The sequence below is a fragment of the Pimephales promelas genome, chromosome 6 (assembly GCF_988280905.1).
Source record: "Pimephales promelas chromosome 6, fPimPro1.hap1.1, whole genome shotgun sequence".
NCBI classification, from domain to species: Eukaryota; Metazoa; Chordata; class Actinopteri; order Cypriniformes; family Leuciscidae; genus Pimephales; species Pimephales promelas.
The window spans coordinates 23765074-23792419 of NC_142774.1; the positions used below are offsets into that span (position 1 = coordinate 23765074).

The 27346-nt window shown below is 38.5% G+C and overlaps 1 protein-coding gene and 1 long non-coding RNA gene across 6 annotated transcripts in view; both read left to right on the plus strand.

Annotated features, from left to right (window-relative positions):
- Window positions 1–27346, plus strand: part of LOC120495298 (MSL complex subunit 3) — a 101338-nt gene that overhangs the window by 44795 nt on the left and 29197 nt on the right. For 4 of the 5 annotated variants that reach the window (XM_039694793.2, XM_039694809.2, XM_039694802.2 and 1 more), the window contains 2 exons: window positions 8240–8398; window positions 18978–19288. In XM_039694793.2, the coding sequence (XP_039550727.1) occupies window positions 8240–8398; window positions 18978–19288 (470 nt within the window). The remainder of the gene's footprint in view (window positions 1–8239; window positions 8399–18977; window positions 19289–27346) is intronic. The other variant, XM_039694817.2, reaches the window with a different exon arrangement.
- LOC148978576 (uncharacterized) lies at window positions 19983–27314 on the plus strand. Its single transcript, XR_016168873.1, has 2 exons — window positions 19983–20699; window positions 26840–27314. It is a non-coding gene; the product is annotated as an uncharacterized LOC148978576 (long non-coding RNA).

Sequence of the window (27346 nt, forward strand, 5' to 3'; positions counted from 1 at the left end):
CGTCCCCGCTGGTGTCAGGGACGTTGCCTGGTAACGTTCCCACACTGTTCCCAGACAGTCACGATGTGGAGTTCTGTAAAGGGTTTAGGAACGTTATTTGGAGGACCTTCAGGGAACATTCAGGATGTTCTGGGAACGTTTAGAGGACAATATTTAATTCAGAAATCCAATGTTTCCAAAACATTCTGAGAACGTCCCGCTGGTGTCAGGAACGTCGCTTGACAATGTTCCCACAACGTTCCCAGGCAGTCACGATGTGAAGTTTTTTTAAGGGTTTGGGGATGTTATTTGACGGACCCTTCAGGGAACATTCAGGACGTTCTGGGAACGTTTAGAGGACAATATTTAATTCAGAAATCCAGTGTTTCCAAAACATTCTGAGAACGTCCCGCTGGTGTCAGGAATGTCGCTTGGTAATGTTCCCACAATGTTCCCAGACCATCCTGAATGTTCCCTGAAAGTCCTCCAAATAACGTCCCCAAACCCTTTAAAGAACTCCACATCGTGACTGTCTGGGAATTTTTTGGGAACGTTACCAGGTGACGTTCCTGACACCAGTGGGACGTTCTCAGAATGTTTTGGAAACATTGGATTTCTGAATTAAATATTGTCCTCTAAACGTTCCCAGAACATCCTGAATGTTCCCTGAAGGTCCTCCAAATAACGTCCCCAAACCCTTTAAAGAACTCCACATCGTGACTGTCTGGAAATGTCGTGGGAATGTTACCAGGTGACGTTCCTGACACCAGTGGGACGTTCTCAGAATGTTTTGGAAACATTGGATTTCTGAATTAAATATTGTTCTTTAAGCATTCCCAGAACATCCTGAATGTTCCCTGAAGGTCCTCCAAATAACGTCCCCAAACCCTTTAAAGAACTCCACATCGTGACTGTCTGGGAATGTTGTGGAAACGTTACCAGTTGACGTTCCTGACACCAGCGGGACGTTCTCAGAATGTTTTGGAAACATTGGATTTCTGAATTAAAAATTGTCCTCTAACGTTCCCAGAACATCCTGAATGTACCCTGAAGGTCCTCCAAATAACGTCCCCAAACCCTTTAAAGAACTCCACATCGTGACTGTCTGGGAATGTTGAGGGAACGTTACCAGGCAACGTCCTTGATACCAGCAGGGACGTTCTCAGAACATTCTGGGAATGTAAAATTTCAAGCTGGGTCTGGATCGAGCTGTCTAGATTGTGGGAAAAACCTTGCTCATCTTGTATCAGCCCACAAGTTCATGTATATTCAGATATTAAGGGGCTGAGAGAGTATGGATATGCGGCAATGCCCCAGGTAAAACAGACGCTTGCGAGCTATCTGTGTCCCGGTTCGGCATCATCCCTGAAGGTGCAGGCTTTTCTCATGAAACCATTAAAGAAAACTACTTCTAATCTAGTGGAAAAAGCATATATGGCAGTGGGTCAAGCCGGAGCCTGCATACACATTATGGCAGTGTTACAAGCATATCAGGCTGACCTGCTCAGGGATTTGGACGTAAGTGAGGGAGGTAAGCCCGATTGGTTTGGAGAACTTCGTCGGGCCAAAGATTTATCTCTCAGGGCTATTAAGGAGACCGCCAGAGCAATCGGGCAGTCTATGGCAGTCCTTGTGGCCACTAAGAGACACTTCTGGCTCAATTTGACGGAGATCAAAGAGCTACAGCTTTTAGACAGCTTTTTTTCTTGATGCACCTGTTTCCCTACCTATGTATTCAGAGCGGTGCAGCGCCGACACTGGATTTTCAGTGCCGCTGCAAAATCTTCACATGATCAGTAACATTATGACATTCACTTCATTCACTTACACACCTAAAAACACTGAGAAACACCTAAAAACGACCAGCGACGCTGCTAATGCAATGGCTCTGAATCCACGTGTCAAGAAAGGAGGAAAGAGCCACATGTGGAAATATTAAAATACTAAAATATCAAATAAAAAATACTTGGGTATATGGATGGATCAAAGATTAGCTTTTGACGTTCGTATTGATATGTTGTTGAAGAAGCTTACGCCAAAATTAGGTTTCTTTTATTGTTTAAAAAATTGTTTTCCATATGAGGCCCGAAAGAAAATAGTAGAGAGTGCATTTTTATCTATTATTGATTATGGTTATCTTTTATATATGCAAGCAGCTACATCTCTACTCAGAAAAATAGACTGTGTGAATCATGCTGATTTATGCTTTGTTTCTGGTCCAGAGTTACGGACGCATCATTGTATTTTAATATAATTCTTTATGGTCATCTTTACATCAAAGGAGAAAGCTACATATGTATTTATTTATTGCAAAAGCTCTTTTAGGTAAATTACCCTCTTATATATAAAATTTTTAAATTTATTACACAAATAGTTACCACACTAGGTCAGGCTCTCATATTCAGCTAAAAATCCCAAGGGTATTATATCTAGTAACATATCTGGTAAATGTGCTTTTTCTTTTTATGCTCCCTGGGCATTGAATGAATTGCAAAATGTACTTAATTTAGATGCATTTCCAACCCTGACCATTTTTAAACGTCTCTTGCAAAATATTTTAAAGGATACCTGTAATTGACCTAAATGTGTCAAATTTTGTAATGTTAGTTTGTTATGTTTGTGTGTGAAACTGTGTGCTGCCGTCTTGAACAGGTCTCACTGGAAGAAGAGATATAATACATATCAATATGATTCTCCTGGTTACAATAAAGGAAATACTAATAATAATGTCCAACCTTAACTGAAAATATGATTTTTGTGATCTCATGTGTTGTGACTTTTTTTTTCTTTTTTGTTTGAAAACTCAGAAGCGAAAACCAGGAGACTTGGTTGTATCTTCAGCAGGATTCTTAGAGAACACAAGCTGTGGGTAGCTGTAGTCATCGTCAAGTCTGACTAAGGGAACTTTGCATTGCAGTTTTGTTCATTTTTAGGGGAATACATTTTTATACATTTTGAGGGACATTTTTCTCCCCCCTCAATTTACAGAAACTCTAAAACAAAGCATGTAAATAAGCTGAGACACAAGAACAGGACAAGGACTGAGAGAGAAACCCCAAGACAAATGGTTTACAGCTTACCCCTACTGTTTGCAGAGATTTCCTGATCTCATCATTTATGAACTTTCTCAATATAAAATACCATTGTATTAGAAATCTAAATTAAACATTTAAATTTGTAATCCTATACATGCATGTATTATTGCACAGCATGAACAAAATGTTGTATAGGCCTATTATTTATGATTTCCATAACATGAGAATAGATGTTAAACTTCACGAATTGTACTCGGCTTTCGCCAAGATAAGCACAAACTAAGATGTAGCTTTACAGTAAACTATGCTTCTCCATCCATTTACGCTTATTTCCATATGGTGGTGTGACTCCCCTTCTGTCCAGCGTTAACGACTGCAGTGTACTTGGTGCGTCAGCACACACGAGGGCTGCAACTACAGTATAGTCTCCCCAGTGGACCAGCACCACAGCTGTCTGGATTGAGCCGAGTAGGGGACATCTCTAGGGTCTTTTAAGTGGGCACCTTTCGTTCTCAGTGTTTCGTCGACTAGCCCACGACACCTCAAGAGGGCTTCGACGGTGACTCTGGCGTCCCAAAGTCACCCCACTCAACTCAGCCCAGCTTACTGACCTCTACATCCCTCCTGCTGCTGAGACCTAACCACAATCTCTCCGCAACCCAACCATACGACCCGTTTGACTAAGGCTGTCGAGCCCCACTGGTGCGTTAAAGCAGTTTCAGTGGCAACAGTTCCGTATGGCATACCACCTACCGCAAAACACAATATCTGCCCAAACACCACCCGTCATTCACGCGATATACACAGGAACGTAATGACTGTAAATACTATGCAACCTATACAAATAAACAGACTCTTCAAGTTTTGCAAGAATTCTTCGAAACCGTAGCGTGACGGCCTGTACACAGCCAGCTAGAATCTTTCTGTCTCAACCACGGCCAGTTGCTGCTCCTTTCTGCTGCTTCACTGTGCGACGCAACTCTTTGCCACTGAATCCGACATCTCTGAGGAACCGGGTTGTAGAGTGTGCCACAAATCCTCGACAACCCACTTCCACTGGATAAACCTGGACTTTCCATCCTCGCTGTTCTGCTTCAGTGGCCAGATGAGCATACCACAGTTTCTTCCTCTCATATGCCTCATCTACCGCATCCTCCCATGGCACTGTTAACTCTATCAGTTGAACAATGCGTGCTGAACCAGACCACAAAACAACATCTGGTCGTAGGTTAGTGGTGGCAATCTCAGGAGAAAAATAAGCCTTTGATCAAGATCAGCCAGTATCTTCCAGTCCCTAGCAGCTTCTAGTTGTCCTGGGCGAGAATTGGTGTAAACACCTTTTATTGGTGGTTGCTTGCCTGGGCGGAGGAATATTGTCTTCTGCGTATAATGTTTGCAGTACTTGGTCATGGCGCCTAGTAAACTGACCTTGGCTAAGAGCCACCTTACATCCTGTCAAAATGTGCCTTAAAGGGCACCTATTATGCAAAATTCACTTTTACATGGTGTTTGAACATAAATGTGTTTTGGCAATCTGTGAGTAAAACCACCCTAGAATGATAAAAATCCACCCAGTGTTTTTTTTACAATCTCAATAAATCATATGCACTGTCTCAGAACGAGTTGTTCTAAGATCATACCTGCGAACTTGTCGCTTTTCGCCGTTTTCTTGGTCAATTCGGTCATTTACGTGAATCGCGTAGAACAGTTTTTTTATTGGGGGGGAATGGGGGGGAATGGGGGGGGGGGGGGGTAGGTGCGCAGATGCCCAGATGCCCAGAGACAAGGGTGCGATCGGACAGTGGAGACATAAAAGCATCCATCATTTTGTTCATACAGTACAACATTCACATGCTCTGCACCGGAACGAACAAATAGTCTCCGAAACGGATTGAAGCGTGCATGCATGTGAAGGGCTAGATTGTTTCTTTTATTTTACAAACTAATGAAATGAATGGTCTGTCAGTTGGAGATGTTTTATTTATTTCTACTGTCAGCTATCCGTGCCGCGAGAGCTTTTAAAAAGTGGTGGGGACAATATCGACCCTGGCAAAAAATGGTGGGGACATGTCCCACCCGTCCCACCCGCAAATTACGCCCCTGTGTCTGTGTGTGTGTTTTGCACATCCATAATTGCAAAGGGGGCGCAATTACAACTCTATAAACATAAATGTATCAAATAACCATACCGAGACATCCTGGTCCATTCTCATTTGTGTTTATTCTGCCGGAGTCTCTTCGTCATCTGGGTCTGATCAGAGACTATATATATATTCCGATTCAAACATACGGCTGAATGACATTCAAAACAGCGGGTCTCTCACTCTCAGCCCTTCTGCTTACACCGACTGCCATGGGAATCAAGTTACGCCCTCATCTAAAGGCAGGGCGGGGATATGCAGCTCATTTGCTTTTAAAGTCGTATACACCAAAACAGCCAATTTTAAAACAGGCCCCAAAAATGACATTTTAAAATGGTTATAATAAATTAATTGTGGGGTATTTTGTGCTGAAACTTCACAAATACATTCTGGGGACACCCAAGACCAATATTACATCTTGTAAAAAGGGGCATAATAGGTGCCCTTTGATGTTTCAGGTGATGAACACAAAGGACAAGAAGGATCCTCTCCTACCCTGAGGTTTAGGTTCTGCGGTGATGGGAGGAACATCATATGTTGACCTAATAAGGAAACTGATCCTACTCTCTTCCATTGACCAAAGGTCTTGCCAGCTCATCTTACTTTGTTCCACACTCTCCCTGCTTGGCCTGGGAAATGGCCTTTATACACCTCATCCTCTCCTCCTGCTTTTGCACCGCGTTGACTACCAGCTTCCTCCTTTCAGCTGGGCCTACCTTGTGCCATTTAGGAGGAGCTAAACTGAGCCCAAAACCCCCTCTTCCATGCTGTACCTGTCTCACGATATCCCCGATTTGCAGGGCAGTCTTTGCCTCTACTACAGATTTCTTTGCTGTCCACTTTCTACCAGTTTTTAACACAGGGGCTGCCTCCCTTACATATTTGTTGTGTGACCCTACTACGGTCATTTCCAGTCTGACCTTGGCACACTTAAACTCTTCGATTAAAGCAGAGACTGGCAGCTGCAATATTCCTTTTATATTTTAAATTAAATACAGTACCGGTCAAAAGATATGACACATTACTATTTTTATATTTTTGAAAGATGTCTCATGCTCATCAAGCCCACATTTATGTGATCAAAAATATAGAAAAAACAGTAATATTGTGAAATATTACAATTTAAAATAACAGTTTTCTATTTTAATGTACTTCAAAATATAATTTATTTCTGTGGTGCAAAGCTGAATTTTCATCAGCCATTACTCCAATCATCAGTGTGATATTATCCTTCATAAAACATTATAATATGCTGATTTATTATCAATGTTGGAAACTGCTGTGCTGCTTAATATTTTTTTATAACCTGTGATACTTTTTTCATGATTCTTTTATGAATAAATTAAATAATGGCTGATTATTTCAGCTTAGAAATAAATTATATATTCATAACGAAATCAATAATTTTCACAGAAATAAATTATATTTTACAATACCTTCAAATAATAAAAACATTATTTAAAACTTTAATAATATTTCACAATGTTATTCTTTTTTTCTGTATTTTTGATCAAATAAATGCAGGCTTGATGAGCTTAAGAGACTTAATTCAAAAACATTAATTTAAATTGTAATGTGTCCAAACTTTTGACTGGTTCTGTAGTTAGCATCTGAGCAGAAATATGCGAACAAAAGCTTCATTGATGTGGCACTAGGCTATTTTGGAGTAAACACTTCATAATTTGTCCTAAACAGGCCAAAGAAATCTTGTCTAAACATTCATATTACATCTATGACATTTCATGTACTGCATTTGTTATTATAGAGCCTATAAATGTGAATTTTCCATAAACAGAGAACATTTGTTGTCGATTTGACTTGCATTATTTAAAACCTGACATTTCAACGTTTCTTTAGACAGGTCACATGTTTGTGTGACAAGAATTCGCTACAGTAGGTAGACAACCAGAATGTGGCTTTTACAGAACTGCTTTTGAAATTACGATTAGTATTATTATAGCCTACAGGTGTAAAGATGTAAAGTCATTCTGTTGGATACTATTTGTTCCTTCCTTAGTGTAAAATGGAAATGCATGGTAATTGTTTTTTATAAATATAAGCAAAAACTAAATGGTGTAACAGAGTTTTAGAACTAGATAAATCGTTCTGCATTAATACCTAATTATAAAATTTAACTAAAGTAATCCATGTTTGATCGGGCTTCGAACCCATGTCACTGTAATGTTCGAACCGTAAGTTCTACCACTCATTTCAGTTCTCAGTTCTGCCATATCTTCACTCACAGTGAAGCGCCCAAACATTTGTTTTTCCAGTGAGTGTTCGCTGAAATGAGCGAGAGAACGTTTTGTCGTTAGCCTATTGTGAGTGTAGGCCTACTTTACCTGAAAAAAGACCTTTTCAAGAGAGTTCAAAAGATTTCCACAACGAATGCCCAAGAATTGCGTTCTTATTCATGCGTTCTCGCGCATGCGTCGTTGAAATCTCTTGAACTCTCATCTCAGGCCCAGAAGGAAGAAAAGGAATAGTCGAATAAAGTAGTCGAATTTTTTTATTTATTTTTTTATTTCTGCACAAAAAAGTCTTCTTGTCGCTTGATAAACTTAGTTGAGCCACTGTAGTAACATGAAATATTTAAACATTTTCTTCAATGACTTTCTGGGCCGTCAAGTTTCAATCCCTTAGGGTGCCTATGTGGTAGTGATCCAGCTCTCAAATTTAATCAAAAATATCTTCATTTGTGTTCCGAAGATGAATGAAGGTCTTACAGGGTTGGTACAGCATGGGGGTGAGTAATTAATGACTTAATTTGGATTTTTGGGTGAACTAACCCTTTAATTGTTTGATCAAAATTATTGCTAGGGACAATTAAGTAGTTGCCGGATATTGTTAGGGAAATGTTCCTAGCGTGAGGAACATTGTTGCGGTTTACTGATGCTATTCACATCGTGGAAAACCCCCCTCACCCATGACCCATACAGTATGGCTTCTAATTCTATCCAGATGCATACATTTGTCTTTCTAACCTCTTATGTGAAGAGATGCCATTTGATACAAGTCTACTTGAAATTTTACAGAAATTACTCAGATCTTTAAACTAAGTGGGCTTTCTTTCTTCCATTACAGTGAGGAGCTCTGTAAAGAAATGGTGGATGGTTTGAGGATCACATTCGACTTTACCCTTCCACTGATCCTACTATACCCAAACGAACAAGCTCAGTTCAAAAAAATCAGCTCCTCCAAGTTCTTCCAGCCAATTACTGACAGCACAGCCTGCAATAGTAGGTAAGAGTATACTTACTAAAATGTACTTAAGACATCAGTTGTTTTTAAATGACTTAATTTAATTTAGTTCCAAATTGTATGTAAATTGTTTTCTTTTTTATGGTTCACAAATGTTTTATCAAATGAAAGTAAATTAAAATATACTATGTTTTTTTTTTTGTTTTGTTTTTTTAATAACTTGATCCCACTAAAGTTCTTGTCCTGGGAATCCACTGCTTCACACAATTTATGTATTTTATTTAACACCTGATTCAGATCATCAGCTCATTGGGTGAATAGGTGAGTTCAATTAACTGTAAAGTGTGTCAGATAAAAAAAATAATAATAATAATAAAAAAACTATAAAATGTATACATTAATATAAAATGTGCCGAGTGGTGGGTCCCCAGGACCAGGATTGAAAACCAGTGTTGTACAGGATCTTGGATTGAACTCGTTTATATTATAATCTAGGGTTGCCATGATTCCAGATCTCCAGTAGTTAATACAAATGTCTTGTCACCTTAGTTATGTCTCACTGTACTGTAAGTCACTTTATAGCACTTTATACAATACAGATTGTTTCAAAGCAGCTTTACAGTGATAACAGATAAAAATATGCATTTCGGCTGTAAAAATCATCATTTATTAAATAAGTTAATTTTATCTATAAAACAGTTCTGCAAAAAAATGCGTCATTCTCTAGCTCAGTTCAGTTCTCATGCAACAGCGTTAGTACAGTCAGATCAATAATATTGTTGAATATATAGTGTCCCCAACTGAGCAAGTCGGAGGTGACAGTGGCAACCCAAACTCCATCAGGAGAATACAGTGTCATTATGATTCAGGCTGCATTCACTAGTCAGAATTCAGATTGGGATCGGTAGCATTCAAATATTCATCCAGTTCCTTTTGCTTGAAGAGCGATTCTTCACGCCAGTATGGAGCCAAACCTGGCCATAGGGTCTGTGCGGAGTACCTGTCTGGTTATGGTGGTCTCTGCTGAGGATCTCTGCCGATGGCTGTCATTTTGACGAGGTCTTCACAGGGGATCATCTAGTTGACACGGTCTCTGCTCACATTCAAAGCTGCGTTTTGGTCATGTCTAGGTGCAGGTCCACCATCTGATCTGGAAACGGACCCGATCCGGCTGACTATGGTAACCTTTGGATAAGGATAAGACAGATAGACTGGTATTAGCATAGTTGCCATTTTCTTACAATGTAACAAGTACATTGGATGTTGTAGGAAGTGTTCTCAGTTCCGGTTGACCTAATTTATCCAGTCTATTATTTTAACATTAATTTAACTGATTTGATTAATACAGTAGAATTGATCACTTTTTATGAGTATGCCAGGTTAAAGAGATGTGTTGTAGTCTAGATTTAAACTGACAGAGTGTGTCTGCTTCCTGAGTTTAGGTTCTAAATAGGAAAAGGATCTACCGCCTGCAGTTGATTTTGATTTTCTAGATATTATTAATTGGCCAGAATTTTGAGATTGCAATACACTTGAAGGACTATTATGCGTTAAGACTTTGCTCAAGTAATGAGGAGGTAAACCATTTTGTGTTTTGTAAGCAGTGTTGTGCAAATTACTTCCAAACTGTGATACATTATTAGGGCCCAAGCCCTGAAAGGGCGAAGGCCCTATTGTTTTCCTACGGATTAATATTATTAGAGCTCAAGCCCTGAAAGGGCTTGTTTTCCTTAGGAAAATTATTATTTTACTAACTTTTTGGCACTTTTGGGGCCCTTAACATGCTCGAAAACTCTTGAAACTTTGCGCACGGGTCAGAACCTGCGGCCATCAGGGCAGGGCTGAAGCTTGTACCTGTGCGTGGCAGGGGGGCTCGACAGTGCCACCTGGAACCGAGTCCGAAAACTTGGTCCATATATTAAAGACGCTTGCATGTAATAACATAAACTCGGTACACATATAGATCTCATCGGGCCGAACAACTTTCGTCCTCGTCCAAGTTTTACGCCAGGCCAACAGGACGTCGTCTATAAAGGGTTGTTTGGAAAACGCACGCAATGGAATTTAAAGTACTTCTCTTAGAGAATTGCTCCAAATTCTACGAAACTCGGCCAGCATGAAGTCAAGACATTGAGGATGAAAAATTGCCAGGGGATTTTTGATATCTTGAACGGTTTGGCCGTGGCGAGGAAATTAAATGATGGTGAGAAACATGAAACAGAGGAAGTGTGTTATAACTAGGGATGTTATAATCACGTGGTTCGATCACATGGTTTCAGACTCTATCGGAATCGGATGTTACCTACCGATCAGGACTCGGATATACATATACCATATTTTCCGCACTATTATTATAAGGCGCACTTAAAAGCCTTTAATTTTCTCAAAAAACGACAGTGCGCCTTATAATCCGGAGTGCCTTATATATGGATCAATTAGTTAACGCTCCGCATTATTAAATTCGCCCGCGAACTCGCGTTCATGTTCATCTTATGCCCGCTTTGTCACGCGGCCAGTTCAACCACGTATAAATCAGGTTATGTGTGTCTCCCGCTCACGAGCGCTCACACTTAACAGACACACTGTCCCCGGCGCTGCTCGCGAGTCACAGAATGTTCATAAAGCACTCCCCTTTCACAGTAACCAGGTCGTCTCATTCAAAACAGCCAGCTGTTGCTGTCCGGCGTTTTTATTTCGGCTCCCATGTTAACAGGTTAGAGCTTGCACACTGCCTGAGTGACACGCGCATATCAGGCGCACATGAACCGCGCGGAAAACGTGTGCATGCCAGAAATAGAACCGACGCCTATTTTTCACGCGACACACCAGCGTTGGAAGCGTTTCCAGGCAAAATAGAATAGGAAAATATGTTTATATGTTATTTTGTACATGAATACATATTGATAAATTAAATGTTGATGGTTGAAGTCTAGGTTGACAAATTCTGATATAAATATAATTTAAAAATAAATAAATATCAATTTTCAAATATTGCAATACGGATCTATACCTTTCAGTATCTGTCTATACAGAACGAAATATTCTGTGGTCTATTTTGCTGTCAATACAACTGACGGTGTCTTTATCAGTATATTTATGCTTAAAATTTTAAAGTTGATGACAACAACATTACCATAGCAAACTGTGAGATATGTAAACTTGTGATCTCAAGAGGTGGAAAGAAAAAGGCTACATTTAACACAACAAACCTGATACAGTTTTAAGAGTTTTAAGATTAGAGAAAAATGCCCCTTGATTGTGAGATGGGCCGCAGGACAAAACAGCCAAGATAGCACAAATGATCGCAATGAGTGCTATTTGTTTTTATATTAGACTTTTTATATATATATATATATATATATATATATATATATATATATACTTTTGCAGTAAAGTCCAAAAGTGAAGAACTTATGTTTATTACCTGATTGTTCAAGCTACCTCACAGAAGTGCTCTGTTTGTTAACAGAGTTGTCAAATGTTAAAATAAGGCGAATTAAATTAAAATAAGAAACATCTTGGAATCTGGGTCTCTCTTTTCGCTCTTCTTTATTCTTTTTTGTATATATTATAGAAGTATCGGATTGGGACTCGGTATCGGCAAATACTCAAAATCAAATGACTCGGACTCGAGGGCAAAAAAAACCTGATCGGGACATCCCTAGTTATAACTTCAGCATACATTAACTGATCTTGATGAAACTTCAGCAGTGTGTTCGCTGTAAGAGGACGATCACATGGATGTGACTATTGTGAGTCAAAGTTATGGCCCCACCAACTGGCAGCAGGAAGTGTGTCACTTTCAAAATGTTTTGAAATCACTCTCGTACTTTTACCCGATTTGCTTCAAACTTCATCTGTATGATGTAAATACACGGCAGATGTAGACCTGTGAATGGATTCTTGATATCTTTGATACTGTTGCCATGGCAATGCATCAAACTTTAATATTCTTGTTCGATGCTTTTGAGACCCTTAACATGCTTGAAATTGCATGAAACTCGACAGATACATTACACTTATTAGCCAGTATACGTGCAAAGTTTCAGAAACGGGTGTGGTGAGAGGGCTCAGTAGTGCCACCTTTTTGTCAAAAGTGGGGGATTCGTTTTATCTACAGTAACAAAACTCAGTACGTATATTGTACCCCTTGAGCTGGACAACTTTCTAATTTACAGTCATGTAGCGAATCAACATTAATAAGATATATTATCAACATATATAAGATAATAATAATATGTATTTAAGAGGGCCAGAAGGCCAAATTAGCTCAAAATTAATTATTCATTGATTTATAGGGAATCTTAAAAGAATCACTTATACGGCCGAGCAAATGACTCTTTCAGCGTTCATTTGAACGGGCCGTAACTACAACCTCTGCAGCAGATATACATATCCAAATTATAGTGAAATACTATTTATTAGCAAGGTAACTTGGGCTACGTTCACACTGCAGGGCTTAATGCTCAATTCCGATTTTTTGAAAAAATGCGATTTTTTTTTTTGCAAGGCCGTTCACATTTCCAATTAAATGCGACCTTTTGTGATCTCCTTTGTGAACGTGAAATGACCCAGAAGTGACCCGCATGCGCAGAAGAGTAATCAAGACGGTCCAAGACGTCGGTCCAAGACGTCACTTGTTGTTTGCAGAATAGTTCTTTTTTTTTCATATGTTGCGAGCTTTTGTTTTATTATTATTATTGCCACAGCCCATATACAAACACAGACAATAATTATTTTATCGACGGGCAGTTTGCACATAAATGTAAGATTTTTCCGATCCTCACCGACCTCGTCATAAAACTCATTTAATTGATAGTGCGTGTCCGCAGCGCTCCTTGCTTTGTCACCGGCGGCCGCGGTGTTGCCAGATTGGGTGGTTATTCGCTACATTTTAAGGCATGTTCACATGTGTTTTAGCCAGGTTTTCACTTGGAAGGCTCTATATCTGGCACCCTACTGTACAAAGTTATACTGACAGAGAGCGCACGTTCACATACACCAGAATGAACGTGTTCACAGTAATGTTCATCACGCAGTAATACAGTATGTTTATTTTGGGCGAACGTGAATAATATGATACGCGAAAATATGAATGCGTTCATGCACTATCGTTCATTGAACGCGTTCAGGCACAACACTGGGGAAGAAACACGTCTGCAGTGGCCCATAACAGTGAGGAAACGCGTTGGAGTTAGCGTGTATTGGCTGGCTACAGGTGCTTGCAATGACGTGCGGGTTGGATATATGTGACCTGGCCGTTCAGATTGAAGTCGCATTTCAAAAGATCGGATACATATCGGATTTAGACCACATACCCAAGTGGCCTGGGTCGCATTTGAAAAGATCGGATCTGTGTCGTTCAGACTGTCATGGAAAAATCAGATACAGGTCGCATAGGGGCAAAAAAATCGGAATTAGGTCGTTTCAGCCTGCAGTGTGAACGTAGCCTTTGATCAGCAGTTAAAGACAGTTAAATCTGTAGGCACATAACACAAGAACAATTATCTTTCAAATATAAACAAGACTTTATTGGTTATTCTAAACACATAAAACTAATGTCTAACACAATCACACACTCACACACACACACACACATTCACACACACACACATTCATATGAGTTGCAGAAAGAAAGAGAGTAAGAAAGAGTTTTCAGAGTGAGATGGTGAAATCTCAAGTTTCTATGTGCACTTATAAGACATGACCTGAATGAACATCAATCGTTAATTTAACTTTTCTATTGTTTCTTAAGCAGGTTATTCAATTTTACATTAATGCACCTGTTCAGTTAAGGGTCTGGAGTGTTACTTGCATGTCCTTGCGTTGCTTTGGGAATTCCCTTTTGTTAGTGTTTCGTAAAGGTGTTTCCCGGGTCCGTTGCTGGCGGTCTCTTCGTGGATAGATGTCTCCGAGCGGCCAGTCACGTAATGTGTTGGCGGATAGATGAAAGTCGTAGACGTGTTACCGAAACTTTGCAGCAAACTTAACTTGGAACCGAGACACTCACGATAAAGAAAAGATAGAAAAGTGAGACGAGTACAGATGGCTTTGAATGAAACTGTTTTAAATCCATGGATGTTCTCCTGATCATCAGCATGATGAGTGGAATCAGGTGTACCAAGTTTCATGTCTCTAGATAAAAGGATTTAAAAGTTATAACCATTTAAATGTTGAATTTTTAAACTGATGGTGGCGCTATAGAGTTGGTCCAAAAGGGTCAAAAATTGGTCCAATCACTATCACTCCAAATTTCATCATTTTCCTACATACGGTTCATAGGGCTGCTATAGACTTCCATTGGCGAAAGAAGAATAATAATAAGAAAACCAACGGATACAATATTTATTTATTTATTTATTTACTGTTTATTTGAATAGGGACAGATACAAAAAACATAGATTATAACATAAAGAACAATCCGATGCCTGTGTCATAGTGTTTATAGCCAAGGCTAATTCGCAACACCTGTCCCTAGAAGGGCTTTTAACAATCAAGAAAAACACAGGGAAAAAAAAACAAAACAAAAAAAAATGACAGTGAATACAATAAAATGTCAAGAAACCAGTTAGCACCAATAAAAATGAGTAAATAAACACATTCACAAATTTACAGAGTGGCTCAGGTGCAAGTCCAGTTAAACATTTACTAAATTAATATGTCTGAAATTAATAAAATTGACCAAATTTAAGATTTTATATTTACTTAAAATATAGCAGTGATGGAATCGAATGGGCTTTTCATCTAAAATTTTCAGGGCACGGTTATAAAGCCTCTGTACCGGCTTTAGGGTAGTTTGGCTGGTCTGCGACCAAGCGGTGGTGCAGTACGACAGGTGGGAGAGAATCAGTGATGTAGTGGTGCCTGGAGAAGTGGGTATACTCTTAATTTATGCCCCCAATATTTTTTTAAGCGTCGCAGCAAAGGATGAACGCTCTGTGTTATAAACAGTGACATGTAAGACTACTAGTCTTGCATTAGTATTCAATATGCAAGACTATAGAATAGAGTATAATGAATACAATAGAACACATAGAATCAGTAGTATTCTTGCATATCAGGGCTGCGAATATGGTTTTCTAAATACCCAGGTGCCTGCCAGGTCCCATAAATGTTATTGTAGGGGGGTTGGGGGCATGCCCCCCCGATAAAAATTTTGATTTTCCTGATGTCGAAATGAGCATTTTAAGGTGTTTTGATGGCCAAAAAAATTGACAACAATAGCTTTAAAAGCATGAAGTAGCCTATTTGATCAGATTCTTAAACATGAGAATCAGTTCCAGTTTCAGTGACTTTTCTTTCCTAAATTAATCAATGTTTTTTGGACTAATCTGTTAATTTAATTAATGGTTCAATTGCTCACTCAAAAAGAGCTTGTCGCCACCCTCTGGCTTAATGATGCAAGTGGCGCAAACACAGACAAGCAGAGTTATACAAGCAGTGAAAAGTCAAACACATTCGAAAAAACGTTATACAAATATATTTATACAAATAATGGCAATATATTTAATAGGGTGCTTGTGTTAAATTTAGCTTAATTTCCACTGCCTTTAATCAAACGGAAAATAAATAAGTACTAGTATCTAATAAATAAGTACTATCTATTTAATAGGTACTAGTATCTATTTAATAGGTACTAGTATCTAATGAATAAGTACTAGTATCTAATGAATAAGTACTAGTATCTAATGAATAAGTACTAGTACCTAATGAATAAGCACTAGTAACTAATAAATAAGTACTACTATCTTATAAATAAGTACTAGTATCGAATGAATAAGTACTAGTATCTAATAAATAAGGACTAGTATCTAATGAATAAGTGCTAGTATCTTTAAAAAGGTACTAGTACCTAAAGAATAAGCACTAGTATCTAAAGAAAAGGCACTAGTATCTAAAGAATAAGCACTAATAGCTAATGAATAGGTACTAGTACTTAATGGAATAGATACTAGTATCTAAAAAATAAGTACTAGTAGCATGAAAATAGAGACTAGTAGGTTAAAATGATTAAATGTTAAAACGGCTTGCCATATTTCGCCTAGTCAAAACGTAATTTAAGATATCTGAAAAGGAAGATGTAGATATCTTGAATTGAGGTCAATTAAAGATATCTTGAACTGGAGTTATGACTAGTCAGAATCAAATTGTAGATATCTCCAACTGAATTGTAGATATCTGTAGTGATAAACCCCATTCAAATGAATGGCAAAAGTGTTGGCACGTCATTCTTGGTTCGACTTGTTTTCCAAAGATGGCTCCTGCCTGTATACACGAAGTGGACTGTCTTTATAAAATATCTTCTTATTAAACTGTCTGTTCACTTACAAGTTCTCAATGCTTCGGTTTACATGTAGGGACCCTCATTATGTTACCGTGTTAGTGTGGGGCTATTTTGAGCCTTGTTAGTGGTATTAACTAGCGATTTTTATTTTTCATTACTCTATGTCCTATATGCTAGTGTTATATGCTAAACAGTTTTTAGAGATAAAACTCTTTACATTCGATTGTCATGAAAACAAATCTAAGAGAACAGTTGACTAGGTACCAATGTGTTATTAGATCAAAGGTTCATTTTGTGCCGGAGTTGTCCTTTAAGTTCTTTCCACTGTAGCTGTGGAAACAAGTAGCTGTAGTTTGATAATAGCAGTATAGCTTTCATATATGTATATATATATATATATATATATATATATATATATTAGGGGTGTAACGGTACACAAAAATCACGGTTCGGTACGTACCTCGGTTTTAAAGTCACGGTTCGGTACGTTTTCGATACAGCAAAAAGAAAGAAATGCCAGAGAAATGTCCTATTTGTTTAAAGAAAAAATATTTTTAAATAAATGTGAGTTTTCCTAGATCTTGAAACTTTCAGGTTTATAAATGGGGGTCATCTTTGAAGGATGAACAAATAATGTTTTGGTCATCACATTAAAAATAACATTTAAATATATTTATTTATATAATATTTGAATTTTGAAGTGCTGGAAAAAGATGTGTGAAGTACTTGAAAGCATTTCACCATTCCAGCCAAACTGGTTCCAGTTAGTGTTACTATATTAAATCCATGGTGAATGTTGCTGGTCTGTGGACGTAAAGTATTACTAGTTCATTCACGGCACAATGTTTCTCCTGGTTTCCATGACAGCGCTGTTTGATCTAATAGAGATCTACGGTTAATAACGGAGAAATGTGAATGCATCTCACTAGATCTCGCAGCGATGTTATTACCTCAATGACGAATTCAAATGTTTTCTTTACCGGATCTCTTCGCGCGGTGTGGTAACAGTGTTGCTTGATCGAGATCGGCTCGCGCTGCACAGATGTTGCTGGTCCGAACTAATAAACGATCCGTGAAGCAGATAATCCGTGAAGCACATAATGAGTAGCGCAGTTTCATTCTGCTTTCATTACATTTGCCATTTGATGTTGCGCAACGTTGTGTTGGCCGCGTCAGCGCGAATTTTGCCGGCAGGAAAAATGATCCAAGCAATCGTTCGGTTTGTATGCGTACCGAACCGGAAGCCTCGAACCGAAACGGTTCAATACGAATACATGTACCGTTACACCCCTAATATATATATATATATATATATATATATATATATATATACGTTTTTTACTGGTCGCTGGGAGTTGAAAAATTTTCAACTTTGGATAAAACGCAGCGCTCATCACTGTCACTTTTTATCCAGCCGTCCAATCACAGTGGAGGAGGGGCGGGAATAATACCACACCGACCAACTGTCACAACATTCAACTGCTGCGGATATTCTGTATCATAGCAACGAAACGTCTCAACGGAAAAAACGATGCGCTACCAAAACGCTCTCAAGCACCCAAAGCGTTCTTCAGCAGAGCGTCTAGCGTTTTCAGCTGGCTAAAAACGCTTTGGTGGACACACGGCCTAACATCATAAATGTCTTTACTGTAACTTTTAATCAATTTAACTCATCCTTGATGAATAAAATTAGTTTCTAATTTCTTTCCCCCAAAAGTAAAAAAAATAATTCTTACTGACGCAAACTTTTGAATGGTAGTGATTAATGTTACAAAAGCTTTCCATTTGAGATCAATTCTGTTCTTTTGAACTTTCTATTCATCAAAGAATCCTGAAATAAAAATGTAAAAAACTGTTTTCAACATGGATAATAATCATAAATGTTTCTTGAGCATCATATTATAATAATTTCTGTAGGATCATGTGACACTGAATTCATATTGCTGACACTAGTCAGGAGTCACTTGAAATTAAACATTTTAATAATTTAATGAACATATCCACCATTTGTTAACTGGATCAACAAAATATCCTAAAACCCTGCTGTATAAAAGAAAGTGTCAAGTCTATACTGATGCTTAAATTAAATATCCTAATACCCCCAGCATATGCCAGAAGTTGTGGGTCATCTCTGTTACCTTCTCTGTTTGTCTTCGTTGTAATTCAGAGTGTTCTTTTGCATGTTTATGCTTTAGATATTTTGCATTATCATAGAATGCATGCAACAGTCAGAATGTTTAAAAGCTCTAATTAATGTTACTTTTTTTTTTCTTTTTTTAGAATCTAAGACCAGATTTATTTTTTAGAATCTAAGATAAATTTACATTTTTATTAAAGGAATCTTCGAGAACGTTCTCCCAGCCCTGGACAGAATCCTTCCACCCCCCAGTCCACAGACAGCCAAGCTGCTCTGAGTGAAACATCCTGTGTCCCTGTCATCATGGCAACACCGCCTAAGCGCAGACGCTGTGGTTACCTGGATTCCGATGCCACACAATCCTTGCGTCGTTCAACGCGAAATACATCCGGAGGGGATAGGGCAGCAGAAGCTGGGGGTGGAGGCAGCAGCAATGCCTCTCCGCAACCAAAGCGAAGGCTTACTGAGGTGCAAACTCCACTACCCAAGTTCTTCCTCAACCTAGAGAAGAGTGAGTCACACTTTCTGTGTCCATCATTCTGTGTTTCATTTCTTAGCTGTAACTCTGTGTGCAATTTTAAGTTAATTCCAATTAAACTAATGAAACGGGGCGCGTTAAGAAAGTAAAAAAAAAGTTTGTGATGCAGATACGTTGGATGGGTTTATTATAAGTAAGATGCTCGCGTTCGTTCTAGACAGTGTTGGTTACTTAGTTGCTTACTCTCATGACACATAGCAACACAGCTAAAAGTATTCTTAATATGTTGGACCTTTTTTGAATGACACTTAAATTTACCTTCTGAGACCAGGGTTGCATTAACATAGGCTTCCATGGGCACAGGCCCAGGGGCCAACTGGCTGCACAAAAATTACAGTTTTCAAATAATTATTTGTAAATATGGGAGTTTGCTGGAGTGACAACGTCATTATATATATATATATATATATATATATATGAAGAGTTCAGATGCAAAAGCCTCTAAATGCCATTTGAAATTTTCTTCTTTAATGATGATTTTTATCAAACTTGTATATTTAAGTTCAGTAATATCACTTAAATAAAAATATCATTGCCATTTAAGTGAAATTACTGAACTTAAATATACAAGTTTGATAAAAATCATCATTAAAGAAGAAAATTTCAAATGGCATTTAGAGGCTTTTGCATCTAAACTCTTCATATATATATATATATATATATATATATATATATATATATATATATAAAGTATAATAAAATAAATAAGTAAAATATAATTCTAATTAATACAAATATATGTATTCTTTAAAAAAAACAAGTTGAAATAATGCAATGACTTTAAAGGGCACCTATTATGCAAAATTCACTTTTACATGGTGTTTGAAAATAAATGTATGTTGGCAGTGTGTGAGCAAAACCACCCTAGAATGATAAAAATCCACCCAGTGGCCTTTTTACAATCTCAATAAATCATAAGCACTGTCTCAGAATGAGCTGTTCTAAGATTCGGTGCAATGTGATGTAGAATTACCCAAGCCCCACCGACGTGGTTTGATTGACACTGTGGTTTTTGCATAGACCCGGCCCTCAGTGATCTGTACACCATCCTCATTGTTTCAACGACTGCCGGTGTTCTGACGATTTGTGCTGCCTTGTCTAAAATGTCTCCTAAGAAACATAAGTGTTCTGTTGTGGGATGTAATTGTGTACATAGTAGTTTTCACTTCTGACATCAGAACCACTGAAAACGCAGTGGATGGGTTTTATTTATGAAGGAAAGGCGCCTCTTAAACTTCCAAATTATGTTTATGTTTGCGCAAATCATTTTCTGACTGACTGTTTTGTGAACGAGGTTCAATTCAAAGCAGGTCTTGCTTCAGAGTTAATCCTCAAGTGTGGATCGTTGCCTACTGTTCGCGAACCAACGTCACCTCCAGTAGAAGTAAGTGTATTTTAAGATTTTTGAGCAAATAGTCATTTCAGTCGATGTCAGCCAATTCAACAACAAATGCAACAACAAAAGTTGTTGTCGTCGTTGTAGGATGTCTGTGTTTATAATTTACACCTTGTTTGTATAGCGTGTAACCACACGTTTATAAATATATTTTTTAAAGATATTGTATTAAAAACTGTATGTTCTGTAGCCATCTTCTCGCATTAGAACCTGTATAACAAGTAATGTAAATTAAACATGACACAACAGGTACCTTGCATAAATGTAATTTCCTTTGTACGTAGCAAACGTTATCACAGTATTTGTGTTTGTATTTTCAAAAAATTGCGCTAACGTTATCACCGTCATCTGGGTCTGATTCCGGTTCAAACATGTAAGGCTGAATGCCATACATTGGGTCTCTCACTCTCAGCCATTCTGCTTCTACTGACGTTATGCGCTCATCCAAGGCAGGGCGGGGATATGCAGCTCATTTACATTTAAGGTGGTACACAACAAAACAGCTCTTTTTAAAAACGTGTTTTTTTTGTTTTTTGTTTTTTTCTTTCATATGTCTATAACTCCGAAGCGAATTGAGATATTTTCCCAGAATTTGACACACATGTATGGGCTCATTCTGAGGACACGTGAAAAAAAATTGTGTGATTTTTGCGTCTTGGTGGTGCTATAATAGAAAAAAAAAAACCATGAAATTCCCACTGACTTCAATACAGTTTTGTGATGTAAAATGCTATACTTAACAAATGCATTGCTGTAACATTATGAAACTCAGAATTTGCCAACAGCACCATCCCCTTAAGGTACTCAAAAGATTTCGAGAGAGTGCCACCTGTTGGTCAAAAGATAAAATTAAATTTCCAAAAATGCTAATAACTTTCGAAAAAATATGGGTTTCTCCTGGACCATTCGTCCGATTTTCACCAAAATTCAATCGGATCATCTCCAGACCATGTCAACTAAAAGTTATTTCACAATAATTTGTGACGATTTCGTGATGGATTTCGTAACAATAGACACAACCATTTTAGTATAGGCTACCGCAGCAAATTTGAGGCATGCTGCCAAAATGACTATCAAGTTTTTTTATCTCTGCAATGCCTTGACATTTTGTCACCAAACTTAGTATGTTGACCCTTTCACATCGATTTTGTAATTGTGCCACCTATTGGTCAAAAGTGATAATGAAATAAATCATCTTAACACATGTTCATGGTTTTGATATTTCCCATGTTATGATTGCTGAGAAATGGTATTACCCATGGGTATCACATAAGGAAGTGGACAAGGTAGAAAAGGTTTTCTTTTGTGACTGGAGGTAGTGAGTGCTGTATCTGCTGAGTACTCGTATTGTAAAATACTGCTAACCACTCTTTTATACTTTCTGGTTCGGATTAATTGAACGGCTACAGGAGGTCCGGTTAGAACAGGATGTCTCACACCAGAGGGGTTTGGGTTCTCGTAGATGCTTTATTGCACAAAGGTCAGGCATGTAACCATGAATGCGACCATGTATGTGGTTCTGTAACAAAAAATATACATAATATGAATAAACTGAATTCACAGATCTACAACAGGACTACAATTCTGGTATAAATATAAGCAAGGATGTATTAAAGGGAATTAAAGAAATAAAGCAATATGATAATATACATATATTTATAACTGTCTCAATGATTATTTTCCCCACTGTATGTCTAATTCACGTAGTGCTAACATGCCCGTACATGTTCCCCCGAGACCCAATTGATGTCCACACAACATACAAATATATCAAACCCTATACTGATAACAATACGGGAGGATAACTTGCTATTTAAGTGACAATACAAAGGCAAACATAACCAACAATATGAATACTCAGATACAATGCTGCGACAGCGCTATTCAGATCTCCCTCACGGATATATTATGCGATAAATATGCAAATGTACTTACTATTAGCTGCACGCGTCGCACACACATAATCTTTAAATCCTTGAATGACAGCACTTCGATCGAACTTAACTGCTATTTACAACTTTTATTCACTATAAACACTTCAGCACATCCTCTAGTCAGATGATCTGGCTTATTAACTCTCCGTACAACTTTTACGAACAGTCCAACTCACGAACAGAGGCGGGGGAGATTGGAAGAGTTGAAGTTTTTATTTCTTTTCTTAAGTTTTTTAATTTTTTTTTATGTTTTGGCACCTGTGAGCACCTAGCACTTTCCCGGCTTGGGATAATTGAAAATAAATTGAAACTGGCATTTAACGTCCTCCATGTATTGATTCAAAGAACTCTAGACAGCATCTTTGGCAGTGGTGTCAGAAGTGGGATCTGTTATGCCACCCAAGACCAGACCGAGGTGTGGGTTCAGAGGAATTGATGAGAATAAATCAGGATCAGGAGCCACCAAATTCTAAGGAGGTACCACTTGCAACAGCTGTTGCTGGTAGGGGAGACACAATAAATACTCTTACAGCGGGCGCAACATAAGGAATGGTGTCAGAACTGGCCGGTGCCCATGATGATCGAATGGAGAAATATGCAGCACCAATTTCCAGCAAATTCAGCACCAGATGTTAGAGATTCAGGCTGGAGGGGACCAACAGGGAAGTCAGTCCACGTCTACAGCTGCAAGCCCAGTCCCTTGACAAGAGATGATGACACGGAGTAGTTTTTAACCACCTTTGAAAGGATGGCCACGGCATGTAATTGGGCAATAAGACTGGTTCCTCTGTTAACAGGAAAGGCACATGGTGCCTATGTAGCCATGGACTGGAAGGATTCTGAGGAGGCAATCCTTATAAAATATGAGATTTACATTTATACTTACATTTAGTCATTTAGCAGACGCTTTTATCCAAAGCGACTTACATCTGAGGACTAAATCAAACAAGTAATTTGTGAAGAGGCAATAACAACACAAGAAGTGCTCAAAATACAAAGTTCAAACATCGCTCAGAGTGGTTTAAACCAGACAAGTAAGGATTTAAGCTCAGATTAATGCCGAGATATACTACCAGAGGTTTCGCTCCTCAGAGGTTCTGCCAGATGAGAACCCCCGTCAGCTTTATGTGCGATTAAAAGATCTTTTCACAAATTGGGTGAAGCCAGAGACGTGTACTATTCAGCAGTTGCCAGAACTTGTTATCTTGGAGCAATTTATGCAAATGATAAGCCCTGACATGGCAGTGTGGATTAAGGAGCATGAGCCAGCCATGGCAGAAGCAGCAGCCAAGCTTGCAGAGACGTACCAGGTCGCACGCCAGAATGCTCAGCGCATCCGTGGAGGTCAGAGTCAAAGATGGCCAAGTCTGGGGGTGAGGGTGGTTATGCCCCAGGAAAAAAAAAAGTTTTGCTGGTAAGCAAGGGGATAGAACTAACAAGCAGGAAGTTAGATGCAACTATTGTGGGAAGAAAGAACATACTAAGCCTTAAGCATTCGGCTGTCTGTTATGTTCCCAGCCCTACCTTCCACATACTTCATCTCATGAGTGTATGCAGATACACCACCCAAATATTTCGACGCCGGTACTTGTGAATGGTCAGTCGGCTAAGGCCTTAGTGGATACGGGTAGCACACAGACTCTGGTACATGATAGCTTGGTTCCTAAAGATGAATATATTACCCAGAATCCCATTAAAGTTTGCTGTGTCCATTGAGAAATTAGGGAATATCGGACTGCAGAGATTTACTTAACAGTCCAGGGCCAGACTTTTTTGTTGCAGGTGGTCGTCGCGTCCCAGTTACCTCATGAAGTAGTGCTAGGGCAAGATCTGCCCATTCTCTGTGATTTGGTCCCTCAAATTCAGCCCTGTTATGCAGTAACCTGAGCCCAGAATGCTGCAGCCGAATTCAATGAGTTGCCTTTGAGGTGGTTGAAGAGAAAAGACTAAAATCTAAAAAGGAAAGGCGTAAGCATAAGTTTGAGGGTAGTGTGAAGGGCCAGGTTGAGGAGCTGCCTGTGCCAGAAGGCCCTCTAAACATAATAATCCCTGAGGACATAGCTGAAATGCAGAGAAATGCAGGTAATGCGGAGAAATGCTCCTACTTGGCAGGAGTGGTTCTAGAAGGTATGTGAAGTAGATGGTGTTAGAAAGGATGTAGGATCTTGTTTGATGGAGGAAAAGCACATAGTGAAAAGGTATTACTCTATCAGGTGAAAGGGGAGGTTTGAAGCATTGGTTGTTCCGCAGTCAATGCACATTCCAGTTATGACTCTGGCGCACTCGGTTCCATGGTCCGGACACTTAGGCAAGCATAAGGCGTTAGCAAGGGTGGCAAGCCTGTTCAGTTGGCCTAAGATGTAATGGAGGTAACTGAGTTCATTTGTATTTGTACAGAGAGTCAGATGACACCTGGAAGGAGAGTGGCACCCGCAAATTTTGTTACCATTGCCAGTCATTGATGCACCTTTTAGTCGCCTGGAAATGGATATAGTGGGCCCCTGGAAAGTAAGAATGGGAATCGGTACATTTTAGTAATCTGTGATTATTCCACCAAGAACCCAGAAGCTTTTCCCCTTAGAAACATCAAAGCTAGATAAGTAGCTAACTGTCTTGTACAGCTGTTTTACAGAGTGGGAATTCCTCGTGAAATCTTAACAGATCAGGGTATTAATTTTATGTCCTTGCTGTTAAAACAGGTGTACCAACTGTTGGAAATTAGGGCCTTTAAAGGGGACATATCATGCAAAATCCACTTTTTTAGCCCTTAAATGCATTTTGTTGTATATTTGGAGTGTTTATAAGTACAGAAATTATTCTCTTCAGGTGCTTCGTTTATATCTTTATATTCTGTTTTGGTCATATTTTTCAACCTGTTCAGATTTTTCTGTTTTCTATAACGTTTTTTTTTAACTACAAAAAAAAAACTACCGCAAACTTGATCATTCGATCTCCATCAAAACCCACAATATCATCATATTTTATAGACTTTCAGGAGAAACCAATCTGTAGCCACAATAATTAGTTTTCCAGTTCTATAAACAAATATTCTTTAAAATATCTTTAATTTGTAAAGCTTGTAGCTTTGATCTAGTCATTTAAGGGACTTGAGTATGAGCAAAGACACAGTCAATCAAATGAACTAGAGCCCGACCGATAAAGGATTTTGAAGGCCGATACCGATACAAATATTTTTGGGTTTTAAAATCCGATATTCCGATATATCGGCCGATATTTTTTTTATTATTATTAAATATTGTTGGATTTCACACACGTGTAAAAGAAAAGCTAACTTTTCTGCACAAGATACGTTTAATACTTTTTCTCGATGTCTAAATGTTCACTCCTCGCAAGTATAACTTACATTTTACAATGCAAGGACTGTAACTAGTAGAGATATGCTAGTTTTAAATACAGTAATAATTACTTTATTTAAGCAGAAAAAGTTCATTGTGGTTTCCAAGCTCATTAATGTTAACGTTAGCGGTCTTCCACTGATGATAGTGGTATTAGCTTGCTTTGTGGTTAGCTAGTCTATGATGAGCCATAATTTAGCAATAGATAACATCATACTGCAAATTATAAAACATAAATTTTCAATATAACAGGCCAAGGAGAGATGATTAAAGCGTGTTTCGTCCGTTTTTATTGAATTTTTTAAATATTCATTTATCGGCCATTTATAACTGCCGATACCGATATTATGGAAAATGCCTAAAATCGGCCGGCCGATAATATCGGTCTGGCTCTACAATGAACATTATGAATTTAATAAAGCAAAACTACTTATGCATTTACTAACGTTACAGGAATACATGTATTTACAAACAACAACACAAACGACAATAAACGTGGGGAGTTTGGAAATGGAAGTCCGAGTGAGAGAGTAGAATATCAAAAATGCCTGCAGGTGGTAGATCCTTTTCCTATTTAGCACCAAAACTCTGGAACAATCTTCTTAACATTGTCCTGGAAGCAGACATACTCTGTCAGTTCAAATCTAGACTAAAAACACCTCATCATCTCTTTGGCATAGCATACGCATAACACACTATAGACTTCCTTAATTCAAAATTAGGCTGCATAATTTAGATCAGCCGGAACCAGGAATACGTCCCGTAAATCCTGATGTACTTGTTACATCATAAGAAGGATGGCTTCTACGCTAATATTAGTCTCTCTGTTTATCCCGAGGGACCCTCTATGGTGGACCTGCCCCTGGACCCATCCCAACTCATACTTAAGTGCCTGCCTCATCGACACGACAGCCATCAGCACTGATCCTCAACAACTCCTCTACATACCGGCATGATTACTTGATTACATGATCTGACTTGTAATGCTGCCCGAATCATACACAGTTCCTTCGTTGGCCAGAGGAGAACTGGCCCCCGACTGAGTCTGTTTTTTTCCTCCATTCTGTCACCTGATGGACTTTTGGTTCCTTGCCACTGTTGCCTTGGTTTTTGCCATGCTTAGTTGGGGACATTTAATATTCAACAATATTATTGCTCTGACTTACTTACCTACTTACCATCAAAGGTGGACATTGATGCAATTTTTTCTAGAAACAAACTTGTTGTATTATTTTCATCTTAGCACTGGGAAGCTGCTTTGATACAATCTGTATTGTAAAAATGGCTATATAAATAAAGCTGACTTGACTTAACTTGATGGATCCATGTTCTCATTCTGTTTACA